At 51.3% G+C, this 21985-nt stretch overlaps 7 protein-coding genes across 7 annotated transcripts; 5 read left to right on the top strand and 2 right to left on the bottom strand.

Moving 5' to 3' along the window:
* Positions 1–1364: 1364 nt before the first annotated feature.
* Positions 1365–3772, bottom strand: PC9H_004318 (uncharacterized protein; the record flags this gene model as incomplete). Its single annotated transcript, XM_036773903.1, has 9 exons — positions 1365–1485; positions 1541–1574; positions 1632–1698; positions 1774–2268; positions 2328–2555; positions 2616–2873; positions 2926–3392; positions 3440–3527; positions 3581–3772. 9 exons carry the CDS (start codon positions 3770–3772, stop codon positions 1365–1367), a joined length of 1950 nt encoding a protein of 649 aa, XP_036635376.1.
* A 947-nt stretch (positions 3773–4719) lies between these two features.
* PC9H_004317 (uncharacterized protein) lies at positions 4720–5955 on the top strand (the record flags this gene model as incomplete). The annotated part of the gene is made up of 7 exons (XM_036773902.1): positions 4720–4854; positions 4905–4971; positions 5024–5105; positions 5148–5203; positions 5260–5432; positions 5512–5663; positions 5718–5955. 7 exons carry the CDS (start codon positions 4720–4722, stop codon positions 5953–5955), a joined length of 903 nt encoding a protein of 300 aa, XP_036635375.1.
* Positions 5956–6905: 950 nt separating this feature from the next.
* On the top strand, positions 6906–7672 carry PC9H_004316 (uncharacterized protein; the record flags this gene model as incomplete). Its single annotated transcript, XM_036773901.1, has 3 exons — positions 6906–7246; positions 7314–7380; positions 7427–7672. 3 exons carry the CDS (start codon positions 6906–6908, stop codon positions 7670–7672), a joined length of 654 nt encoding a protein of 217 aa, XP_036635374.1.
* Positions 7673–8595: 923 nt separating this feature from the next.
* PC9H_004315 (uncharacterized protein) lies at positions 8596–10598 on the top strand (the record flags this gene model as incomplete). The annotated part of the gene is made up of 4 exons (XM_036773900.1): positions 8596–8774; positions 8820–8911; positions 8978–9456; positions 9516–10598. 4 exons carry the CDS (start codon positions 8596–8598, stop codon positions 10596–10598), a joined length of 1833 nt encoding a protein of 610 aa, XP_036635373.1.
* Positions 10599–12300: 1702 nt separating this feature from the next.
* On the top strand, positions 12301–12980 carry PC9H_004314 (uncharacterized protein; the record flags this gene model as incomplete). The annotated part of the gene is made up of 3 exons (XM_036773899.1): positions 12301–12512; positions 12570–12806; positions 12866–12980. The coding sequence occupies 3 exons, from the start codon at positions 12301–12303 to the stop codon at positions 12978–12980; spliced, it is 564 nt and encodes a 187-aa protein (XP_036635372.1).
* A 651-nt stretch (positions 12981–13631) lies between these two features.
* Positions 13632–15158, top strand: PC9H_004313 (uncharacterized protein; the record flags this gene model as incomplete). Its single annotated transcript, XM_036773898.1, has 1 exon — positions 13632–15158. The coding sequence occupies one exon, from the start codon at positions 13632–13634 to the stop codon at positions 15156–15158; it is 1527 nt and encodes a 508-aa protein (XP_036635371.1).
* Positions 15159–17433: 2275 nt separating this feature from the next.
* Positions 17434–21955, bottom strand: PC9H_004312 (uncharacterized protein; the record flags this gene model as incomplete). The annotated part of the gene is made up of 17 exons (XM_036773897.1): positions 17434–17820; positions 17878–18093; positions 18143–18289; positions 18342–18509; positions 18564–18667; positions 18723–18817; positions 18875–18945; positions 19008–19434; positions 19496–20545; positions 20602–20681; positions 20730–20825; positions 20873–21283; positions 21332–21429; positions 21478–21590; positions 21644–21793; positions 21840–21865; positions 21917–21955. The coding sequence occupies 17 exons, from the start codon at positions 21953–21955 to the stop codon at positions 17434–17436; spliced, it is 3678 nt and encodes a 1225-aa protein (XP_036635370.1).
* Between the last annotated feature and the right edge of the window lie 30 nt (positions 21956–21985).

The raw sequence follows: 21985 nt of genomic DNA, 5'->3' as shown, positions 1-21985 counted from the left end.
ATGAGGTCTGGGGGCGTATACGCGCAATCGTGAGGAAGGCAATGACGCTAGCGGGATGGACAATCCTGTCGTCCTCGCGTGAAGAATGCTGCGACTTTGGCATCGTGTTTGTCTAACGCTGACGGCCATTCCTCGTGTAAACGCTTGATAAGAAGCTGTCGCACGCCTTCAATTTTGTATTTGGCAGTGACCCGCAGTAGGCCCGCGAACTACGGGAACGTTTCCACTGTGAGTTCTTCCGGGACGGTCACAAGACTAAAACATACGAATGTTGGCATCAACAGCATCCCATCAACTAAGATAACGCGAGAAGACACGCACAAGCCATCATATCGCGGCAATGACGCGGTCTTGAAGACGGCGTTGAGCACAATCGAATGCTTGGAGAGGATCGAGTGGTGCACGCGAAATAGTGTCGTGGACGAGGTGCATTCCATAATGATGTTTCCATCATCCATATAAAGCGTCAGATGGTTGGTGTACGGGTTGTCAACCTCGCGCGCCTCGCGTTCGTATTCTGGGGCGCTTCCGGTCAACTTGGTCCTCTTTGTTCATGTTAGCCTTTTCGACGATTCGAACCGTCTTCAGTGGCAACAAAGAACCTGCTCCAGGGCCAAAGAAAAAAGAACAGTCAGCGAGCAAATGGCTGACCTTCAGTTAGTGTGTGTATGTCTGAGTCAGGATCTTTCAAAAACGGTCAGAGCAAAAAGTGACCTCTTCGAAAATCGAACTCGCGACCTCAGCGGTGCAAAATACTTCACCTCGTGACGCGATACCGTTAAACTACGCATTCCATACTTACCACGTACTCTTGGTAACCTATAGCCTTGTTGAGCCCGATCACTATCCCAATTAGTTAGGTCATTCCCATCTACTACTTATCTGCAAATCAATCAAAACCCTTTGTGACCACCCTGTCACCGACTAACTCCAGCGTCTATGACAGTCTTGCCAGCCGCTCTATCGCGAGTTTGAGCTCTTAGCTACTCTTTGTCCTTGTTTGTCTTTTCCCACGTGTAGTCGTATTAAAAACCGAATGAGCTCATTCGAGCGATACGAGTCGCTCTGGTTCTAGGAGCCTGCTCCAGGGCCAGGGAAAAAACCAGTTAGCGAGCGCTTCCGCTGACACTGGCAGTTCCTGTCACTTGTAAATAGAATACACAAGGGACAGGGGATCGCACTTCGCAATCAACGACACTTTGAAAAGCCTGTCATCAATCATTCCAAACTATGAACATTATTATAGTCACAATGTAAAGAGAAAATAAAGTTATGGGTACAATATAGCATCTACACCTACGAAACATAAGGTAATCATTAGAAGGACCTAAGCTACCTATTAATCAATTGAGCGAGCGGTCGTTTCACGCTGGGGCGGCGGATTTCAACGCGAACCAGTCGATCGTCCATCCGTACGTGGTCTTCCAGTACTTCGCGCAGATCTTTAGACGCGTATGGTCAAGGGTCGATCGCGATCCATGAGGCCTGCCATTGCTCAGTAACAAAGTAAACCCCCACGATACGGAGGACTGATACTCACAAATGAACAAAGTACGGAATGTTGATATGGGACGCTATTAATATTAAGACTCGATTACTATAGAATGAGACCTTATAATAGACCCGCTCACCTGGAGGATAGAAGACGGCTCTCGAGCCATCGCCGTTAGCGTATCGAAAGCCTATCTGCTTCAGCGCCTGTGGATGCATCACAAAATCAGTATCACAAAGATCAAAGGCCAAGAGAATGCTGGAGGCTTCGTAGCCGCTTACGGATTTTAAATCATCGAAGTTCAATTGTCCCTTGTGTCCCCCCAATATCATCTCAAATACATCGTACGCCTTCTTCGATACGAAGAACACAGGCAGCTTCTGTTTTGGTTGCGCTTCCGCATTATCAATCTGAAGGCCAATTATGCCGCAGGAGAGGGTCAGTCCCTCCTTGTCGTCGAGCGGCGCTGGGATCGTTTCTGGTTCTCGGTCGATGTAGGGGATAGGCGCCTGTGCCCGTCGACTTTTCTTCCCTTTGCCGCCTTTTTTGGGAAAAACTTCACCAGCGGGGGGGATGGGGTTAAGGACAGCGCTTTTATCCCAGTATGGCTTTACGTCGGCTGGAGCAGGAGATGGCGGTCGCACTTTCGTAGGGGGTGGCGGGGGCCCAGGCGCAGCGAGTGGCTTTGGCTTCGCAGGTTTGGGGGGTGGTGCTGCTACTCGAGGCGCTTCCTCAGGGATATACCATTTCGGCGCAGGCTGTACGAATCCTATGGACTGGGCACGGAGGGAGCGCCAATCAGAGGTAAAGCTCAGCGCCAAAACAGATGACCTACGCTCTCAGGTGTTCCCTGATGCTTACGCTCGAACGCGGCATCGACGTCTTCCCACAATCTCGCGAACGAGCTTTGGTTCTCCAACGACGCAATATCCTTGATGTGTCGTTCGAGGTCGATGGACCTGAAGGTAACCTCGGATTGTCGTAGAGAAAGGGCGAAGCCGTTGTACCGAGCATCAAGGGGTATCGTGCCTTCATCTGGATAGCCGAGCATTTCTGAAAAGTCCTGAAGAGACATACAGTGCGTCAATAACATATTTATACTGAGAATGCATCAAGAACTCACTATCAATCGCTTGAGCTGGGTTAGCTGCTCAGCGAGGAAGGGGTCAAAGGTTTGCCATCGCGCAGGCTCTTTCGCCAGCCTTTGGAACAAATCGCCGCGACGTTGCCTTGTGGTCCACTTTAATATGGAGGAGGCCAGGTCAGGGGCGATGAATCGCACAAAGGAGCCGTCAAGCGTGTCGGCAGAAAATGCCGTGATGAAATCCTCCAGCTTGTCCGGATGTTGCCCCAACACCGCGCCAGTGAAGTCGGGATGATTCTCGAGACCAAGTCATCAGTTAGACCCGTGGGACCTTGACGGTGTAGCCTACCTTCTCTCGCAGCCAAATGCCCTTGTCCAGAGTGTGGACCAAGAGCCCATGCCTCACTCGTTTCTCTACGACCTCCATCTCCCCTTCGACCATAAATTTCACGTACCCCATCAGCTCGCCCCTCCTCTTCGGCGCGCCGAAGCGCCCCTTTCGCTCGTCCAGCTCTTGAATATCTGCAAGGTACTTCCCAAGTATATTCCATATTCCCAGATGGCCCAGGAGATTGTGGATCGTAAACCTGCAGAGCTGGCCGACGAAGCGCGGGTTCGCGAGGAGTGTCGCGACTTTGGGCGCCCTTCCATGCGCGTCGGGGAAGAGTTCTGGGCGATGGAGTGCTGCTTCTTCGATTTGTTCGCGTAGGAATGATGGATTGCATCGCAACTGGTCGTATTGGATCGCGTAGAACTGAGCCTCGGCGTCAGCCAGTCGAGCGAGTGCGCCCGCCGTTATACCGTAGCGGCGTGAATCTATTGAACGGTATCAGCGTCTGTGCGACTGAAATCATCTTACTCACCGTGTGCGCCAATCCGAAACCGCTCAATGGCAAATTCGTCTGACTCGGCGAGGTATTCTTCGGCCGCAACGATATCCACAATCTCGCCCTATCAACGCGTCGGATTTATTTAAGCAGTCAATCGGGGTGTCCGCCACGTACAGAATCGTCCGTAACATACTCGACTGCGCCGTATTGTTTTACGAGATCGATATACCGCTTGCCGAACTTGGCGATGAGTTTGCGCGTGAATTCTTTGGGGTTTTCGCCGTGGATAACTTGAAATTGCCGAGTCAAGAGGGGCTCTGATCCCTGCAGAGCCTCTGGCACCGTTATGGACGACGGGCTCGCCATGGTTCAAACCTCAAAGGGAAGATCTTCAAAGGCGAGCACTGTAAACTTGGATAGGAACCCTGGCCTAGGAGCACGTGCCCCCGCGCCCTGCCGCAAAGAATCTTCAAAGAAGTCCAGGTTCGGCGATACCCCGCTCCCCCCACGCTGGTGACTCCTTGGTAGAGGCCGTCATGAGGACACAGTGCGTGACTATGATTCTGTATACCTGGTATTTGATGGCGGGCAAGGACAAGACTTTAGGCACTATCGGCTCGGAAGAATATCTGGATAAGGACGGACTGGTTGGAGTTGGCCCATTCGGTGAGAGCAGCCTGTTTTCCTCAGCTAGAGTACATATGAGTCACCAAAATCAGGAGATTTAACAGTAGCCGAGCTGGCGCGTTTGGCTTATGGCGAAGCTCAGTTTTACGCCATTCAATTCCGCCAGCTACGAGGCAATCCTTCCTTTTTGCGAGAGCAAGTTGAAGAGGAAGCACGGCACCGTCCGAAACTCATCCTCGATACACATGGGAGGGCGCCAACGATCAGGAAACTGTTATCGAAGCGACCCTTTGTTGCGCAGATATGCAGGTCCACCATCCACGATCTGCTCAACCATTGCAGGATATGGAACACCACCATCGCAAATGACCTCGCGAATATTGAGTCTTTGGATGAAGGAAGGGGCTAGGCCGGAGGATTGACGAGACGGGACATGCTAATGGGAACTCATAGCGAGACTAGAGACACAAGTAAAGCAGGGACTCGTGTTCCACACCCTTGACGATGTTTCTTGGAGAGTGAGGATATTCCTCATCACTCGAATTCGACTTATAGCTTGATACAGAACTACCCTGACTATTCTGGCGCACACTTGGAAAGGAATCCCACCAGGCCCTCGGACAGATTTCTTACCGCCTTCGCTGATCAAATGCCAGAGATTCCCTTCCTCGATATGTCTCCCCGAGATGACGTGGATGCGACCGAAGTGGACGGGCGAGCAACGTCGCGCTCTTTTTCAAAGACTGGACGAGGGACCAGAGCAATGGGAAACCTTTGACCCCTACCTCGCCGAACGGCTTACCAAAGTCGGGAGATTGATGGTGCAGGACGAAAACCTGCTTTGTCTCTGATTTTGTTGACCACTATTCAGAGCTTCATTAAGATGTTCAATTTCCCAACTGCGGATCAAGGTACGAGGGATGCTAGCTTCGAGAGCGGTTTGATTCTAGCCGCGGATACGCTAAATTCTATCAATTTCTACATCGCTAGAGAGCGTGTCTTCTTTCAATATGATATGGGAAGACATTGACGCAGCGTTCCAACTCGAGCACCAGGGCAGCCCTGATAGTAGGTCACCTCTTATAATGCACTACTGATGCTGGGTCCATACAAGTGACACGCTCCCAACGATCGTTGGGTCGTCAAATTCATACAATCTCCGTCGCGATGGTATGTACCACCTCGCCCTGTGACATAATCAACCTTGAGGTCAGCGGTGCGTACAGTACGCGGCGACATACCGGTAGCGTTTGTCGGTGTCTATCGCCTCCAGCGCAGGACTGCGCCACAGCCAGACACAGAGCCAAAGCCCATAGAGCTACCAGTCTTCCTTGTATCAAAACAGGTGTATGATGCATTGGAGAAGTTATTCAAGAAGGACGAAAAGGGACAGTTGAACGTAGGTGATCTGTCATATGTTAGTGGGAATCAAAGTTCGTCGTCCAACACTTTCATTTTATCTCACAAAAGCCCCTCAGCCGCTGACGCACATTGGTTTTGAATTCAACGGGAGGCGCAGTGGATCTAGGGCCGTCTTCAAACCTCAGCGTAAGCGAGACTTCCGCTTTCCTGCAAACGAATTACTCATCATTGACAGAGTCCAGAACAACACTCCCGATTGTGTTCATCTGTGAGTGGTTCCGTACAAGTAGGGTCTACTACGAGCGCGACTGACTTCTTGTAGGCCTCACGTATGGCCAAGTATCAAATATTTGAAAATCAAGTGTGTAGGTTTCCGCATCACCTTGTCCCCCGCAGGCAGCCATACCCAACGGGGGGACAATCTGCACTCGGAAAGCTCACGTTCTACCAATATACTGTCGAAATTCCAAACTTGCAGACTTACGTCCGCGAAGCAAACAATGGTATGGATTATTTTCCCCCCTCTTGACTACTCTGGCGACGTTGGCGGTCGAACCTAATGTGGGTATGTTCCCTGTCTGAATCTTGAAGAGCCCTTCGACAGAGATCAAATCCTCGTTGTCTCGGCATCTGGCGGATCTGGGAAGAAGTGAGCTTCGTCAAAGCTACTATATACACGTTCTCGGTATCCACGAAAACCATCCACCTCGGGATCGTCCTTTATCACCTATGCACGCTCTTATCACTACTCTCGTTCTGTATATTTATTGCGACGGATCACTCCAGAGGGTCACTGTCACCGTAGTTCTTCGATCGAACACTACTCATCTATTGAGAACCCAAACCTTACTATCCCAGTAGCTATACGTAACCCCAAGACGCCTGGAGCTCTCCGGCCGCTTTATTGCCATCAACCACAACCTCCGAGCTCCCCCCATTTTACTCGTCGTCATAACTCAAACCTTGGCGCGATCAAACTCAGCCTTCTTTAAAATATTGCTATCGGTTCTCCCTCCATTGTGCCTTCGGGCCCCCTGTCCAAAAAAACCCAAGTAGTTGTAATGATGCCATATACATTCCCGCATCCACAAACCCTGGTGCCCTTTGTGCCACTATTTCTATGACTCCGCTGTCGACGCAAGTGCTTTCACGCTGTTTCCATGGGACAAATCTTCCTCCTAGGGAGCATCCTAAAAATAGAAGGACTTACAGGACAGAATGCGTTCCATACTCTCCGGACACTCACTCAGACCCGGACTGCGCGGGTCGCGACTCTAGCTGCGGCTTCTCTTCCATCCGATATCAACTGTCGCGATTTGCTAAACACAGATATTCATAGTTCGACGGTCAATAAATAATATCGTCTCGTCCCCCAGTTCTTGTCTAGACATACTAGGTCGCGCAAGCTTGTTTACCGTAGGTGGGATATATAGCCCAAACGTTGAAGCCCAGACTTAACGAAGTATGATATAAAATCACGATTCCGGCTCGTCGTTCTATCATTCACTTCATGCAATCTCAACTCACACTCGTAGAACGACTCCCGAGTTTCTTTGTGGAACCTGGCGTTCTACAACCCACGTCGGCATCGAAACTACTCTACCTTACGCCTGACAATGTCAAGCGATGCACCATTACGCTTGACTTGAAGGACTCTGAACAGACACAATACATTGTTAACAGTAACTCGGAGCTAACGTATATGCATGTTCGAAGACCCTACGATCCGCCCGACCAACCTCTTGCCGTCCTCCACCGGAGAGACTTTCTGGCGGACAAGATCTCATTTTGCGGCGGTGAGAAAATCAAGGTGAAGGACTGGTTGAAGCCTTTGAAGGCGTTCAGCCCATTGTGCGTGGTTTAGTGCTATTATCGTACACGGAGGCTGAAAGGTTTTATTCCCGTCGTTCGTACTTAGTCCAGTTGCTTTCGAAGCAAACGATACCATGTATGTATGGGATGCTAGTATAGTCGGGCAGCTTTCGGTGCGCGTTGTTCAAGTTCCACGAACTCAGGTTAACGTTTCGTCAGATGTATAAAGCGTCAGAGCCTGATACACCGATTGCTTGGTTCCAGAGTTCTCGCAAGTTGGTGATGGATGGTGTCCCAACGGTGCTCCCAGCATTTCTTGTCCTCCAACCTGATGCTGCCGACATTCAAGACTTAACGGTCATCTCATTCCTGATTCTTGAACACAAGATTAGGATGATCAACAAGCGCACCGAGCTCATCAGCGGTAGGGCTATACACAGCGGCTCTATATCGGCCACGACTTAGTAGTTTATGATTTTTTACTACCACCATGGATATCTTTGGGCCTATGTACTGGCATAGTATAAGTAGATTATATAATACAGTATGAAAGACTGGTATGAGGGCGAGGACCAGTCCTCTTCGGAAGCCTCAAGAAGTCACGAACGATGGAATCAGTATTTCCGAAGTTCTATTTGCTACGGGCCGGAAAGAAGTTGATTCAGGGGCTTCGGTCTGTGGCCATCCTACTGTTCGTTCTTTTCTCTTCCGCGGACTCAAAGAGAATGTTTCGCGTGCATTTCGAGTCCTCCTCTTCTACATTTGAAACGCTCTCATGTATGATCTGCATAAGGTAGGAGATAGTTAACCATTTCTGTCGATGATTGCGTATCAGGAGTCCAGATTACCAACTTTCGCGGGGACTCGTTGAGCCCTGAGGCCACAGTCCCGAACATTCATAAGTGTCGAATGTTTGATTAACGTTCCTCGAGAACTTGAAGCGAATTGCGGGCATATTTGCGGTTCGAAACCTCCGAAGAGCAACAGGAAGCCAGTCTGCGCCGTTTATGCTGCCTGTCATTGAGCGCTCCTTCCGCGAGAGACAGTTCGCCGGTGGGATTGCAGCAGGTGAGCAATGAAAGTGTCGTCTGTCACTGAACTTATCAGGTTATCAAGCTGATCAAGCGTCCAAATGGGTGAGGATATTCAGGGTCGCGAATATCCCTGAACATCCTTGCAGAGGCGCCAGGTCCACTCTACCTGTCCACTGCCATACTTGCATGCAATTATGCCTTCCGTCTGTGAGCTTCATTTCGACAGGGCTTTCGACAGGTGAATGTTCTGTCCTATCGGAGACATAAAGCGGAGGCAACTTGGCTGAGGAACTTCGATCATTGTAGTTCTCCCCGCATCGACACGACCCCGACGACAAAGTATCTATCGTGACAATGGCCTACAACGATAGCAGCTCCTCGTCTCGTCGTCCTCGAACCTCTCCTTCCCCAAAGTCTAGCTCCGGCGGATTTGGAAGGATGTTCTCCTCTCTGAAGAGCAGGGCAGCCGCCCTTGTCTCTCCGTCTCCGTCTCCTGCTTTCCCCAGTAGCTCGTGTCAAGATAGTGATGTGAAGTCGAAGCGTATTTCTCAACGCCCACATACTGCCCCCTCTAAAAGAACCGCATACTCCCATTCTTCTTCGACTGTAGCTTCCCTTCGAAAACATGGTCTTGCCAATAACCCGCGACCGCCAGTCATCCGAACCTCCCGTCCCTCGCACGAACCTCGCCCATCACTCTCTTCGACCTCATCTGCTTCATCATTTACATCTGCAGTCTCCTCGTTCCCACCCTCCTCGTCTTCGTCTTCCACTTCCAGTTCGCCATCGCCATCACCTACACCTTCTTCATCCAAGCGTTACAACATCCATCCCGACAACGTATCGCCTTCTCACAAGCTCCACGATGAACAGATAATGCATCTCCAAGATCAGATTTCTGTCCTTCAATGTGCTGTAGGATCTCATCTTCAGAGAATCTCTGTGATCTCGGAAGAAGACGCCGCCATTACAATCTCGGCCTTGGATCTACACGACTCAGATTCGGAGTCGACGTATTCAACGGACTCGGTGCTATCAACGCCAATGGACGTTTTCCAGCCAGCAAAACGATCTTCGGTTCTGCTTGCGTTGTACCCCTCATCCTCACGTCCAACAACCGCTGAAAAGAAGGAGCTGTACGATCCTTTTGCGAAAGGCTCGATACGGGTTGTCCCGGCTCTCCCAACCATCCCTTCCAAAGGCGCTGTCGCCAAAGTAAGTGCCTAGTTTCAACATCTCTTTTCGTGGTATTAACATTCATTGTGCCATCTTAGTCCCGTCCTTCCTCGGGTGCTTTTGTCGTGTCCAATGTACCTGTCTTCGATCAGGTGATCGAACACGAGCTCCTGCTCTCCCCGGATGTTCCTTCACTACCTCCTTCGATTGCCACTGAACCAGGATCTCGATCGTCGAAGCGAAGCAGCATCGCCACCCTTGGCACATCCTCTAATCCTCCACCAGTCTCTGCTCTGCCCTTGTTGCCAACAGTGGATGATGAGCTGTATAAAGAACGGAATGGGAGGCATCTCACCCGCAAGGTGAAGGCCTCGGAGAGTGACGCTGAGGCTGACGTCCCTCCCCCTCCCCCCAAGACATCGAGAGAGCAAGCGACCAAGGATTGGACCCTCACTCTGGGCGCCTTGGAGTACTACATGGACATGCACGACCCCATCGACCGTCCGGCCCATCCTGCTCCCCCAACTCTCCCCCCGAAGGAGGCCCAAGTCAGCTCATACCTTGACATGTCCACTTCTTCGAACGTAAACTCTGCTAGCGCATCTATCCGCAGCGCAAGGAGCCGAAGCAAGAGTCGGGGTAGGGGAGAGAAAATATCCCTTGCTACGACGCCCATCACACATTCGCCCCCTCTTCCTCAACCTGAGTTTGATAGCTTTGTGTATGAGAGCCCGAGGCCTGCGCCCTTGCCTCCGCCACTATCGCTGACGGCAGCGCTGGCTTTACCGCCATCTCCTGCGCCGTCTTCCCGTCGGACTACACCATCGCCCGCACCGTCGTCCCACTCGTACGCTACCCCCTCTCTCTGCCCTTCCTCCCATTCTAGCATGAGGACTCGGGGGCACAGGCAGACGGCTAGCCAATCCACTGTTACCTCCTCAATGTCATCAGCGACGGTCAGGAGTTACCATATGCCTTCTAACCACGCATACGTTTACCCAGCAACCAACCAGCACCAGCACCATCACCGTTCGCCGTCTCACCTTTCCAACAACTCTTCAATCATCTATCCTACATCTTCTACTACTACTCAAAAGATTGGCAAGCGCACGAGTCGTCTTCTGAATATTTCGACTCGCAAAGAGAAGGATGTCTCAACCTCGACGAGCGGATGGTTTTAGGCGTTGTTTCCAACGATGAAAGACGATACGTAGCACGATACTTCGACCAACGAGAATGGGAGATCCACGATGCTCACCGACCCTTTTTCGACAATGAACTTACCAGGGGGGACTTCGCTTTGCATTTCAGCGTTTTTTTCGGCCTCGCAACCCCCCTGCCAAATGCACACTCATTATTCCGACCTCCGACGACTTTTTACTGAACTTGATCACGACTGCCCGGTCCTTACGAACGATTTATACATCTTCATGATAAAATGCAGTAACGCTCCTTGACACGGTCTCTCCTCATTCCTTTCGCCTTCTATAACTATGCCCTTCTCCTTTTCCCAAGCATCTGATCTCTCACCTCCACTGTATACAACGCGCATCATCACATCGTATCTCAGTACTCGCCCTCTTCCACAGCTATAAATCAGTTAAAATCTTCGCCCTTCCCCCTTTTGTGAAATTGTTGTTTTACTAGTGACCCATGTACCTTTATTCTTCCGTGGATTAGATTTTCGGGTTTCCCTTCGCATTTCGGACATTTTGTTGTACCTGTAACTGTAAAAAATATATTCACTGTAAAATCACAATGCATAGGATTAACATCAGATTGACATTGGCACTGATGACTCCTAATAGGATCCCTTTCCTCTTTTGGGGAATATTTTCCACGCTTGCTAGCCAATGGCAGAATTGCGGACCGGAAAAATGCCTCACGCTCCTCCTTATAAGGCTGGCGCTGGGCACACGTCTTCTCTTCTTCTCGCCATCTCCTTCTCCCCTTCGCTCCTCTATGTGTCTGGCGCCCCTTCCCCTTGCTGTCTAGAGCGTACAGAATGACTGGAGACCACTAAAAACGCTCAATATCTCGCCTGGACTCATTGGTAAACCCAAAATTGGAGCATCGCTTTCTAACACTCAGCTTCGTTCCGGGGATCCTTCGTCACTGGCCAACTTAGTTGCCGACACATACCATTTTCTCCTGGCGCGATCTCCTTGCTCTCGAGATGACAAATACTTGCTGGACGCCCCGAATACTTCCGTTGTAGATGGTCAGGGCACTATAGCAATATCTTCGTCCTTTTGCATCAGGCCAGGTCAGTCGAGGATGCGGCTCGCGCTCTACGCCAGCTCGTGCCCGTAGAGGGCATAGCCCGATCAATCTATCCTCTGGAGACCCCGAATACCTAGGCTACCTTCCTCTCTGTTCCCTCTGGCACCCCGCACACGTTCCCTGCGTTCCCTTGCTTGGTGATGACTCGGGGAACGTCAATACTACCACACAGAGCACGCGAGACTTCCATCAGAGCTACCTGACATCCTAGTCGAGTGTTTTTATTCTACCGAATGGATTCACGAAAGTTTCCTGCCTCTGCGACTACAGACTCTGGCGCAGTTTACTTCTATCTAACTCCTCTGAATTGCTAGGATGGTTTGTCATTGGTATTATGGATATCGAGCAATAGTTCAAAAGATAAAGGCACGTTAAGATATGTCTCGCGACGGATATCCGGTTGGCTGTGTTGCAAATTTATTCCCTTCGATAATTGTGGGAAAAGACGTTAGCTTGGGCTAGTATTGCACTTTCTTGAATCACCGTCTCTTAAAGTCTTTGATTGGCCCCATTTTGCTCTCCCGGACCCACCAGCGAATCTCCATGATCCACACTACGGGGATGAGCACTACCTTGCATGCCGCTTCGCTGTCTGGCCCAATGAATTCGTCCAATACCTCATCGTCGATGTCGATGCCCATGATGACTCCGTGGCTTCACCTTGGAGGGGGCGATGCTGTCCTGTTCCAACAGTGGAAGCCTATCTCGCCGGCCGCGATTGCGGGCGTGTGCGTTGGCTTGTTGCTCTTTGCCGTGCTTGACCGATTACTCGCTGCCTTGCGGCGATTGATGGAGGGGCATTGGCAGAAGCGGTTGGTGCTTGTTGTGATTCCTATTTCAATGGCGCTGAACATCTTGGAAATATTTAGCCGTCTTGCGTTGACGGGAGAAAGGGACGAATCCGTCGCCACGCCCCTCCTTGACTCTTTCAAGAGCTTGGGGCGCAAAGATGAGGGCATAGACCTCCCTCGCCCGCTTGCAAAACAGACGACTATGACCTCCGCATCCCGCTTGATCATGACAATGATTTCGCCTACAGACTTGTATCGCGGATTGCTGTATGGGTTGCAGGCGCTTACGACCTACATTCTAATGCTCACTGCGATGTGCGATTTCTTTCCCCAGTCTTCCCGTTTCGATTCCTGACTGCCTGCCGTTTCTGCAGGACGTTTCATGTCGTTTATATTGTGTCGATTCTCGTGGGGCTGAGCTTTGGCGAGATGCTGTTTGGACGTCTTCGTCCTGATATAGCGGTTCAGGCTAACGATGCTTGTTGCTGAGCACGCTGCACAACACGTTCTGTCTCTTCGTTGCTCTTTTTCTCCTAGGTTATGACTCTGCCCATATTTTTGATGACAAATGATGCTGTGATATGTAACCTTTTGATACTCCATGAAAGTTTCTTCCTTTTCTTACCGAATTAGAGTTTCATCTTGTTTGGGAGACATGTAACAAAGTGTGTACGGCTGTGGTCCCGGTGACAATGGTCGTCAACGGTCCGTTTGCACAACTCAGGTCCATCGTATATCCGAATGTTGGATGAAGTGATTCACTGGGGGAGCACGTGCATACCCATCAAACGCTTTGTGCTCGAATCTGACAATTCGGAATACCGGATAGCTTCTGTTGTTTGACCTTCGCTTCCCCTGCCTCCCCCCTTGTCCCAAAGGACATACGTTACGGCGGTGCGTATGTGATTCCTTGTACTCGACTTGTGATTTATTCTAAAACGGGAAAGGGTGTCTTGTAGTGGGGGTTGATTCATTCATGCAGGCCATCATCGTCAGAATACGACATCGAGGCGGAGACACGCATTTGCCATGTCAACGATGCGTTCCAGGGCGGCTTGGCTCTTATAAATGACGTTTCTGCATAAAAGGTAGTGCTTCCCGTCCGTGACGACTCCCCTTCAACGAATTCATCCCAATACCATGCCGTACTCACACACGACGTTGGCACCATCCAATGCTACACCGCCGCCACCTACTCACAATGCTCTCCCCGCGGCCCAGCGAATTCGTCTTATGCGCTCAACGCGCAAACTTGGAGAGATATTCGGAGAGGAGCCCCACGTTCTAGAGGACGACGCGCTGTCCTCCATCTCGTCTTCTTCCATCTCTTCGACTTCCACCTCATCGTCGACACGTCTCACTCACAGCGCGTCTTCCTCTGTTACATCTCTCTCATCAACCGACGATGAGCCTCCATTCACTGTCCCAGATCGGGTTGTGCAGAAGAAGAAATCCAAGTCGATTCTTCCTCGGTTGACACCCTCCCAGCCCCTCTTCCTCAAGCTCAACGTCAAACAACAATCCCGTCTACCATCAGTAGAACACTCCCCCACTTCCCCCGTCTCCCCCCTCAACTCCATGTACGACCTCAAAACGCCCACGCAGGCTTCGCAAACAAAACCAGAGCAGCCCACACTCAGGTCAAGGCTTCGGAGCAGGGGTGCGTCTATAACGAGTATGAGTTGGGACTTTGGAGTCTCCGGTGCTGTTGGCGTCCTCAATGGCTCGGGCTCGCTTTGTCGCAGCGCGAGTATAAGCTCGGTCTCCCCAACCACCGCCGCTAATGCCGAGACGAGATTACGGAGGAAGCGGATGGCCAAACTGAAGAGGACGCTTGGGGAGAACGTTCCAATCGAGCTGGTCTTTGGGTCCTCTTCGGCTCCAAGTCACTCCAAGCCACCACCGCCCCCAGTCCCACCCATGCCAGCTTCCATTCTTGCGCCGACACCTGCGCTGAAATTACGCCCACCCACACCTCCAAAGATCAAAGTCCCTTCTCCCGTATCACCGCCTCCTTGTCTTCCTGAGATCAATACCGATGAATCAGAGCTCAATCCATTCACTGACCCTCACTCATCGGACGCGCATGTGCTGATCATCGGCCCCGCAGCGTCGTCAATCAACCGACCCATATCTACCATGACCACCGCCTCGGTATATTCCCAGCCTTCTGCAGGAGTGGACGGAGCGTTCGAAGTGCCCCTACCGACGCCGATTCCAACCCCATCTCCATCGTCCGCTAGGCTGCGACCCAAGGCTAGGTCCCTCAATATCCACCGTTCTCGCCCCCGCCCGCTTTCAATCAATTCCCCTCCTGCTTTGCCATCCCCCTTCGGCGGGAAATCGTTCCTCTCGTTTTCCCCATCTACACCCGTACCTACGACGCCAATCGCTATCACAGCGCGGGGGATGAACCCAAACGCTCTGGATGCGGAGACATTCACACCTCGAGCGGGCTCACATTCGTTGGATCTTCCTTCATCATACCGTCGCTCTCAGTGGGAGAATTTGCCCGACACACCGGGGTATCATACAGCTTGTCACGACGTGATGAGCTCCGGGACTCAGGCATTTGGGCGTCGCAAGGAGAAGGAATGGAGTGGAGAATGGAACAAGCCAGATATGACCGATGTGCTGAAGGGGCTTCGCGGGCTCAAGGCGAGTTAAACTCTAAAATTCCATTGGCCTGTGCCAGGCTTCTACATTTGCGTTCATCATCTATCCTCGCTATGCCTCCCTCAACGTCTTAGACTGCTTGCATCGACATCATCCCCTCCACCCTTATACCCAACATTTTCCTCACTATTTTAGTCAAACATCGCATCTCATCTTTTATCATCGATTGTCTCTCCACCGAAAACATAGCTTCCTACCGCCTTTGCACATATATTTATTTACGGATCATTGTACGATATGATTATAATCGGTCCATACGCCTACCGAATCTGACCGAAGTTTGACACATTCGTCCATAATACACACTACCTCTATCAATAATCTGAAGGACATGTTGTATTTGTACTTTAATCCTCCTTGGTATTTCATGAAATTGGCAGCTTGGACCTGCCAATCAGCTGCCACTATCAATCAGTTGGACCGGTATCATCAAATGCATTAACGGGGCTTCCAATCCATACAGCACTAGAGGAGATGCGGCGTACTATGGAAGCCGTAGTCAGAGCCCATTCCCAAACGTCCTAGAACGCCCGACTGTCAAACGTGAATTCAGAGCACGGCGCCTGGTGCCGCAGTTTCTAGTGCATAGCATCCGCCTCACAATTTAGTAGTGATGATGACCCGGACTAGTATCCAGCACTTCAGCTTCGTAGTACATACGGGGTTGCAGTCGACATGCTGGAGCTAAGTTGATTCTTGCCTGACAGTCACTGGCAAACGTCTGTCCGCCGCAATAATCGCTGATGTTTTCAGCTGAATGTCCGGTATTCCGGACCTGGAGACGGCCTGTATCTACCCCAACAGCCCTATCGGGACCATGATCTTGCTCTCAAAATTGCTTCGAAGTTTGATGATTGAGTACGGTGCCTACGGCAACACCGCCCGCCACGCGCCGTATTACCGCAAAAGGTAAGGTAGAATAATTACCCATCTTAGTTACTCTCAGCCATGACCGCAACCTCCAATAATTCGACCGTGTTCCGAGTTCCAGGAAGCGAGAGCTGCTTCAAGGATGCGCGGCTCTGTTTGCTCAAAACTATGGCATATGGAACATGACGGCTCCTTTGCCCCTCGGATTTGGTTCGTTCCGCGTTCCGACTCAATTAACTGAGGTCGTGCGTCGCTACAACATTGACAGGCGGCGCATTAACATGGACTCAAAGACATTGAAGCAACGTTGATTGTATGCTCACGGTATGTGTAGGTAACGTCGTTCTCATCATTTGACGGTACGATACGATTTTACCTATTCTTCAACTGAAGGCAGGAGAGAATAATTGCCAGTGAAAGGACCCGAATGCCGTGCCTTCGGGCTGGTATCCTCTTATCCAACGGCGTGTCTTGCATTATGCAAGCGAGGGCGTACGCACTCCTCTTTTGATCTATCATCTTCTATCATGTTATTGACACCTCGCTGTTTCAGACGCGAATATGCGAAAGTTGGACTTACCCTACATGCATCACGCACGGGGGCTTTCGCTATGCCGTTATTCCGTATCTCAAGACGGCCAGATTCTGCGGTTCCCTCTTCGACGATCACAGCGAGGCAGAGGAGATGTGTTCTACCTTAACCAACTTTCATGTTGACTACGAGCCGCTTGAACTGTTGCGCGGATGGCAGGAATCTCAGGACATGGCATGGCCATTAAGTGGTAGGCTTCCAAAGGGGAACGACTTCCAAATCGTGCTGATTAGTGCCGAATGCGAACAATTGATTCGCACAACACTTGAACCAGGTAGTATTAATATTCAACTTCAACGTTCAACCTCAAGACCTGAATCACAGTTCGTGACATATCCCATCAACGCCCTAACTTACTTAGAAACCCCCGTCGCCTTTGTGTCACTCAAAGAACACTATCATATGCGTCATAAAAACTCCAATATTTAACAACAGAGACATAATCTCGAGCAATGATCTACCCTCGGATATGTGGTAAGTTGTGATCCTAACTTCGTTGCAATAGCATTCAACCCGAGCATGACAACAATCTCCATTCAAGGCAGCCCCCCGCGCTCCCCTGCGAGTACCCTCTGCGGGTAACCGGGTGACCTCTACGGTTTCTTAGAAATACATGGACGGCGCTGATCTCTGACGACGATTGCCGGGAAACAGTGGTGCAAGATTCACTCAGTAATCAAAAACGTAGTAAAAAAAAACAATGTAGTGGCGAAAATAATCAGTACTTGCTACGCGAAATGTCGCGTTCATAGGCATTGTGTTATTGTGATATTCGTAGCTCGGCGCCGACCCCCCCCGTGCAAATCAGATTCCGGGTGTCAATTCTTTGAATTCAGCGCTCCATTGTCCTCCCCGCCTCAATTCCTCCACGAAGGCATCGAACCTCTGGCTGACACCGGCGCCAACACGGGCAAGGGCAATGACAGCCCTCAGCGCGCTGCGTTGAAGTTCCGCCGCACGCTCTATATCCTGTTTCACAGTGTCCTTCGTGATATTTATCCCTTTCATCGTTTTCTCTATAGGCGGGGTGACTTCGTCCAGCCGCTGAGCTACGGCTGCAGGTGCAACCTGCGCGAGACGGAACAGCATCATATGCGCAAGCACTTTGATCTCGTCTGACTCGTCGGAAAGCGCAGGAATGACACGAGACAAGAACTCGTGAAGGTCGAGTTTCGTGAGGCAGGTGTCCAACTAGGAACGGCCCCCCCTTGTCAGCATCAGAGCAAAGCACCCGCGAGGGACACTCACCAGTGTGTACATCGTCTCGTACGCTGTCTTCCGAGTTTCAAGACCGTCGTCGACTTTATGCGTCCACGGGCCCATCTGCACTGTGCGAATAAGGGTGGGGTTGATGGTGGTTTCCTTGTATAGGTTCGGCAACAGTGATGCGAGATGTTCACGGATCAAATGTGGTTTAGAGCGCGCGGCATTGTTGAGAGAGGATAACGCCAGCCGTCGGACGGTCTACAACGCCGTTGAGGGTACGATTTAAACTAGAAAATTGGGTACTTACGAGATCTTCATCAGTCATGACGGATAGGAAATCCACAAGCAAGGGTGCCAAAACCTCGTCGTAGGATTGTGTAGTGTCCGCAAACGTGTATCTGATTGCTGCGACAACGGTGGCACGCGTAGCAGGGCTCTCGTCGCGAATGCGGGTCTATTGATTCGGAGATGAAGACAGGATAAATAATGGGGCTGCTTTCACGTACATGAAGCTGGGGAAGGTATTTTGAGGGATGCGTAGTGGCAAGCTTGCCGAGGCAGGCAGCGGCGACATTGCGCGTAGTCTCCTCCGCGTTTTCCGAGTTTTCAAAGAGAGGGACCCACAGTGTATCTGCAACACCCTCCAATTGCCCGTGGGAGCAATGTGTCACGACCTGAACCGTACTGTAGTGAGCAAAGGGCGCAATCCCAAACGAAGTTTAAGGCACCTCTTTCAGCGCATGCAATGAGAGAAGCCTCTTCTTAGGATCCTTCTCAACAAGCTTGACGATCACAGGAAGGAATTGATGTAGGTTTCCAATGGCGATATTACCTACGAGACCAAAGCAAGTCAGACGTATCAAGCGCAAATGAATAGTATAACGAACCAGCAGCGAAGGCAGCAGCAGCGCGAATCTCCTCTTGCTCAGCTGAAAACAACTCAATTGCGTTTGCGAAAATCTCCTGCTGCGGCGACATGTCACTATCAACAGAGGTCAGTCATCTTGCGTCCCCAGGAAGAGTTGTTCTGAATACGTACATGAACCGACCAAGTTCTCCCAGAATGAGAAGGCTGAGGACCACGAGGGAAGGTTTGGCCTTGCTGGTCTTCTAACGATCATGTCGAGTCAGTAATGCTCTACTCACCCGACCGATCGTTCGCCTACGCCTACCTTGATGTGTTTGGAGTATTCAGCTATTGTCCCAGCAGCGACGCCTTGCTGACTCTTCACCACTTGCGCTACGCACTTGGATACGTTCGCCGGGCTTGCATCCGCCTTTGGCGCCTTCTCTACGGAAATGACGAGGCTGGGTACCACATGCGTCGCGATCTGGTTGTCGGCCATCACAAGTGCCTCGAAGAAGGCGAGCATCGCCTCCAATGCGGCTCCTGCTAGCAAGGGGGAATGCGCGATCTGGTAGATGCCGGGAAGAATCTCCCGTTCGACCATAGGAAATGTGGTTGAAGGGGCGAGTTCGAGGAGCAAGGCGACTATGGTCAGGGCCTGAGAAAGGAGGGGGATATCGGAGGTGGTGATGTACGATTTGACTTGAGGCAGCAAACTGGGCACGATATCTGCAGGAATGCCGGCAGAGTAGCTGAGGAACGTCAGCCCATTAGCAAGGGTAGCAGACCAATTATAACCAGGGCGACACTTACCTCCGCAACAACACATCTAGCGCGACGAAGATCTCGGCCTTTTCCAACCTGCCGCTCTTACGAAGCAAGGATGTACACCAGTCAACGCAGCCGTTGGCCCAGCCGTCATCCACAGAGACCTCCCTCGCTACTTTGGTCACGACCCGCACCGCGCCGTCCGTCTTCCCACTAGTCCTGCAGATGGCTTCCCACTCCTTGCGGCTCTTATCCCTCATCGTCTCCGTAGCGTGTATCCACAAATCGGCAATGCAGTCCTCCGCGCAAGCCCTGACTTCCGCGTCTGTGTCGTGGTTCCCCAGTTTATTGACAGCCTCGTTGTACACTGTAGTAACCCAGTCAGTTCCTTTCGCGGGCTTCAAGGTGCCGAGCAGTGCGGAGAACACGCGGAATGATTCAGATGAAATTCGGGGATGGCGTTCACGTAACGATTTCAAAAGATCGGACATAAGCCCAGAAAGAGACGATGCGAACGAAGAAGGAGGATGGGTGGCAAAGAAAAGCGCAAGGAATGTTAGACATGTTAGATGCAGCGTCGCAGATGAAGTAGTAGGGGATTGCGAAAGAACAGAGTGCGATGTTGAGATGATTAGCGCGACCTGGGTGCCGAGAGAGCCGGGGAGAACATGGAGAAGAGCTTGGAGGAGCTTGAAGCCAGCCTGCAGCGTTGCTGAAGACGTTCGAGGGGACTTCAGCTGGTTCAAGAGGGACTTGGAGAGACTGGGAACCTGCGCCTTGAGTAGTGAGTAGGGTCCCTCTTCAACGTCCATGATCTCATCAGTATCACGCTTTCGCTTCCCTCGCTGGCTCACTGTCTCGCCGTCCTTCTGAGACAATCCGCCATAAACCGCAGTCTGGTTCAGTAACGTGACGTATGTCGCCCAGACCTCCAATCGAACGGTCTCTTCGCGATCTCCGAATCTCGTTATCAGTACGGGAGAAACCTCCTTGTAAATCGAGGCGAGCAGTTCCGGGCGAGTGCCAATCACAGCCGCCAGGAGCTTGGTCGCCGCCCGACGGATCTTGTAAGAAGTGTCTTCGTCGTCCGAGTACCTGCCGTTGTCAGTAAGCGAGCTAAAAGGTAACAAGGCAGAACGGAGGAAACGAACTCGTCTATCTCAGCATCATCGTCGAGTTCATCATCATCGGCCATCTCTTCGTCGTCGTCGTCATCGCCGCCTGCATAATTCTGCATAGTTGGTAAGAAGATAGTCTGAATATCAGGAGCACAACTTACAGGATCATACTTGATATACTGGTTGCCTGCTTGCATGATTGACGGGAGATATGATGTGATTTCTGCTGGGCATCGCAACACGAACACCTCCAAAGCCTATAGAGTATAAGAGTATACAGTGCAGGGACAGTGCTACAACCGACCTGCAGACAGCTTTCGCGAAGTTCGCTGTCGTCTCGCTGTATAGCCTTCAGAATCCCAGGCACCAACTCCCCCAAGACGGGCGATATTTGCAACGGCGATGCGCGAGCTACAGCCGCGGTCAGTTGCACAGTGGTTCTTTGCTTGTCGATGCTGGCGGATGGCGCAAGGAAAGGGAATACATCTGCTTTGAGCAGACCCTGGTATAGGTCGACCGGGGAGATGGGAATGAACTGGGAAAGGGTGATGATCGCCCGTTTGCGCACCACGGGGCGGGAGTGTGACAGCAGAGGCGCGAGCACAGTGAGCGGCGCCGGCTTGAGGTCTGCACTCGATAGATTTGCTGGGAAGCGGCTGATCAGGATCGACAAAATAGACAATGCCTCGACCAAGGCTTCTGGGGGCGTCTCCGGCTAGAGAAACAATCAGCTTGCACGACGTATGGCCCGAGATGCGCGTACGTTCTGTAGCTGCTCTAGAAGCTTGGGACTAAGCTTCGCGCACGCAGACGCTGCTATTTTGCCATCAGGTGGCAACTCGGCAGTGATGGTCTTCAGAGCTAGTGAATGCCTCAGCTTAATCCGCAACAGCGCAGGGCGCGACGCACCAAGAGCAGATATATCCCGCAACTCCTCTTCCTTCCCTCCAGAGAACTCGATCAACCTATCGACAACAAGCTCCATCTGTGTCTGCCGGATGATCTTGATCAACTGGCCGAGGCTATACAGCGATCTGGTCAGTGGGCATTATCAGAGCTTGATGTCGAAGCAGACCATTTGACGGCTTGGTTTTTCACTTCGGATATCTTGTCTTCGACTAGGGATAGGACCTGCTTGAGGACTTTGGTCTCGACGGATTCATCGCCAAGAAAGCACGTCGGGTCCTGCTTGATCTCGGACATGAGGTCGTTCAGGCCCATAAACCTGGCACATATTCAGTCACATCTATCGCAATGTACAGAGAAAATACCTGAAATCCTGATCGCCCGACTGCATCTGTAGATCATGATGAGTATGAGGCACGAGAGCGTGAATCGAGGTCGCTACCTTCTCCACGAGACTGTTCATGAGGTATCCTTTCGTCATATTTGAGGCTTCTCCCCTTGGAAGCGTCGA

This window comes from Pleurotus ostreatus, assembly GCF_014466165.1.
Source record: "Pleurotus ostreatus strain PC9 chromosome Unknown scaffold_2, whole genome shotgun sequence".
Lineage (NCBI taxonomy): Eukaryota > Fungi > Basidiomycota > Agaricomycetes > Agaricales > Pleurotaceae > Pleurotus > Pleurotus ostreatus.
This window is presented reverse-complemented; position numbering and strand designations above follow the sequence as displayed.